Below are 2953 nucleotides of genomic sequence, written 5' to 3'. Positions count from 1 at the left end.
TGGCACTGGGATGGCACAGGCTGGCACTGGGAGCCCTGGGCCGGCACTGGGAGCCCTGGGCTGGCAGTGCCCGCTCACCCCTGTCCCCGCAGCTACTACGGGCTCACGGTGTGGTTCCCCGACATGATCAAGCACCTGCAGAGCATCGAGTACGCCTCACGCACCAAGCTCTTCACGCGCGAGAAGGTTCGACACTTCACCTTCAACTTCACCCTGGAGAACCAGGTGCACCGTGGCGGCGAGTATTTCAACGACAAGTGAGTGGAGGCTGGGGGGGCTGAGCCTGGGGGGGCTGAGCTTGGGGTGTGGGGGCAGGGGGGCAGCGGCGGGGTCTCCCTCCCGTCCCGCCGCGCAGGTTCATCGGGCTGAAGATGAAGTCGGTGACGTTCGAGGACTCGCTCTTCGAGGAGTGTTACTTCGAGGACATCACCTCCAGCAACACCTTCTTCAAGAACTGCACCTTCATCTCCACCGTCTTCTACAACACAGGTGGGGGGCACGTGGGGGTGGAGGGGGGGTGACCCCCCCCAGGAGGGTCCCCAGGAGGCTGATGGAGATGGGGGGGACCCACCAGGTTGGAGAGGGGGGTCAGGGAGGTCCCCAAGGGGATGGTGGAGTTGGGGTGACCCATGAGATCCCCCAAGGGGTGACAGAGACGGGGTGACCCAGCAGGTGGGAGGGGGGTTCAGAATGGTCCCCAGGGCATGATGGAGATAATGTGACCCACCAGGGTGGTCCCCAAGGGGGTGATGGAGGTGTGAGTGACCCACCAGGCGGGAGGGGATCAGGAAGGTGCCCAAGGGGGCCGTGCAGACGGAGCGACCCCATGTCCCCCTCTCCCCCCCAGATCTCTTTGAGTACAAGTTCATCAACAGCCGGGTGGTGAACAGCACGTTCCTGCACAACAAGGAGGGCTGCCAGCTGGACTTCAGCGACGACAACAACGCCTACATGATCTACTTCGTCAGCTTCCTGGGCACCCTGGCCGTGCTGCCCGGGAACATCGTCTCGGCCCTGCTCATGGACAAGATCGGCCGCCTGCGCATGCTGGGTGGGCAGGGAGGGGCACCCCATGGGAGGGGGTCTGGGGGGTGACCCCTCCCTGAGACAGCCAGGGTCGAGCTGGATGGGGCAGCCTGGTCTGTGGGAGGTGCTCTTGAGGGTCCTTGAGGTGCCTTCCAGCCTAAACTGGCTCTCGACCTTCCTGAGCCCCCACCCCACCTGCCAGGTCACCCCACCTGCATCCCCACTTGGGGACCACCCCGGTGGGTCACCCCATCTCCATCACCCCACTGGGGATGTTCCTGATCCCCCTCCCACCTACCGGGTCACCCCACCTGCATCCCCATTTGGGGACCACCCCAGTGGGTCACCCCATCTCCATCACCCCACTGGGGATGTTCCTGATCCCCCTCCCACCTACTGGGTCACCCCCATCTCCGTTGATCTCCCGGGGACCTTCCTAAGCCCTGTCCCTCCTGTTGGCTCGTCCCCCACCTCCATCACCCCCTGGGGACAATCGGGGTGGATCGTCCCCCACCTCCATCACCCTTTGGGGACAATCCTGGTGGATCATCCCCCACCTCCATCACCCCTTGGGAACCTTCTTGCCCTCCTACCTTGGTCGATCATCCTGCCTCCATTCCCCCTCCTGGCTGTGCCACCCCCACCCTCCCTCCCCCCTTGGCGACCCTCCCACCCCCTGCCTCAGTGTCCCCACTGTCCTGACGTGTCCCCGTGTCCCCCCAGCCGGCTCCAGCGTCATGTCCTGCGTCAGCTGCTTCTTCCTGTCCTTTGGGAACAGCGAGTCGGCCATGATCGCCCTGCTCTGCCTCTTCGGGGGGGTCAGCATCGCCTCCTGGAACGCCCTCGACGTGCTCACCGTGGAGCTCTACCCCTCTGACAAGAGGTGGGGCCTCGGGGCTGGGTGCAAGGAGTGAGGTTTTGGGGGCAAGGAGGGAGGTTCTGGGTGCAAGGAGGGAGGTTTTGGGTGCGAGAACTGAGGGTTTTGGGTGCAAGAAGTGAGGTTTTGGGGGCAAGGAGTGAGGTTTTGGGTGCAAGGAGTGAGGTTTTGGGTGCAAGGACTGAGGGTTTTGGGTTCAAGGAGTGAAATGTTGGGTGCAAGGAGTGAGGTTTTGGGGGCAAGGAGTGAGGTCTTTGGGTGCGAGGAGTGAGGTTTTGGGTGCAAGGAGTGAGGCTTTTGGGTGCTGGGGCGGGAGGTTCTGGGGGCCCGGGTGGAAAGTTCTGGGTGTGAGGGGGTTTGAGTGCCAAGTGGGAGGTTTTGGGTACAAGGTGCACAGGTTTGGGGGGGGCTGGGTGCCAGTTTAAGGGTTACCAGCTGCTGGGTGCCTGTTTGTGGGTGCTGCCTGCCAGCCCTGGGGTGCTGAGTGCCCACTTCAGGGTGCCAAGTGCCCATTTCGGGGTTCTGGGTGCCCAGTTTGTGGTGCCAGGTGCCTGTTTCAGGGCATTGGGTGACTGTTTAGGGGTGCTGGGTTACAGTTTTGGGACACTGGCTGCCAATTTCAGGACACTGGCTGTCAGTTTTGGGGCACCACGTGCCAATCTCGGGGTTATGGGTCCCAGTTCGGGGTGCCAGGTGCTGGTTTCAGGACACTGGGTGTCAGTTTTAGGGCACTGGGTGCCAGTTTTAGGGCACTAGGTGCCAATCTCGGGGTGCCGGGTCCCAGTTCGGGGTGCCAGGTGCTGGTTTCAGGACACTGGGTGCCAGTTTTGGGACACTGGGTGCCAACCTCGAGGGTGCTGAGTCCCAGTTCTGGGTGCCAGGTGCTGGTTTCAGGACACTGGGTGCCCATTTAGGGACACTGGGTGCCAACCTCAGGGGTGCCGAGTCCCCGTTTCGGGACACCAGGTGCCCATTTCAGGGTGCCGGGTGCCTGTTTTGGGGTTCCCCCCACTCACACGACCTCCCCCCCCTCCATTCCCCTCATGCCCC

General features: G+C 63.0%; 1 protein-coding gene across 1 annotated transcript in view; it reads left to right on the top strand.

Moving 5' to 3' along the window:
* The window catches only part of SV2A (synaptic vesicle glycoprotein 2A), a 9058-nt gene extending 7103 nt beyond the window's left edge, over positions 1 to 1955 (top strand). The window contains exons 9-12 of the mRNA XM_017839371.1: positions 93 to 257; positions 356 to 489; positions 848 to 1051; positions 1750 to 1955. Coding sequence (XP_017694860.1) covers positions 93 to 257; positions 356 to 489; positions 848 to 1051; positions 1750 to 1940 — 694 coding nt within the window. The 3' untranslated portion in view covers positions 1941 to 1955. The remainder of the gene's footprint in view (positions 1 to 92; positions 258 to 355; positions 490 to 847; positions 1052 to 1749) is intronic.
* The last annotated feature ends 998 nt before the right edge of the window (positions 1956 to 2953 follow it).

The sequence above is a fragment of the Lepidothrix coronata genome, unplaced genomic scaffold (genome assembly GCF_001604755.1).
Source record: "Lepidothrix coronata isolate B3197 unplaced genomic scaffold, Lepidothrix_coronata-1.0 Scaffold405, whole genome shotgun sequence".
NCBI lineage: Eukaryota > Metazoa > Chordata > Aves > Passeriformes > Pipridae > Lepidothrix > Lepidothrix coronata.
The sequence above is the reverse complement of the archived record's forward strand: the minus strand, read 5'-3'. Positions and strand labels throughout refer to the sequence as shown.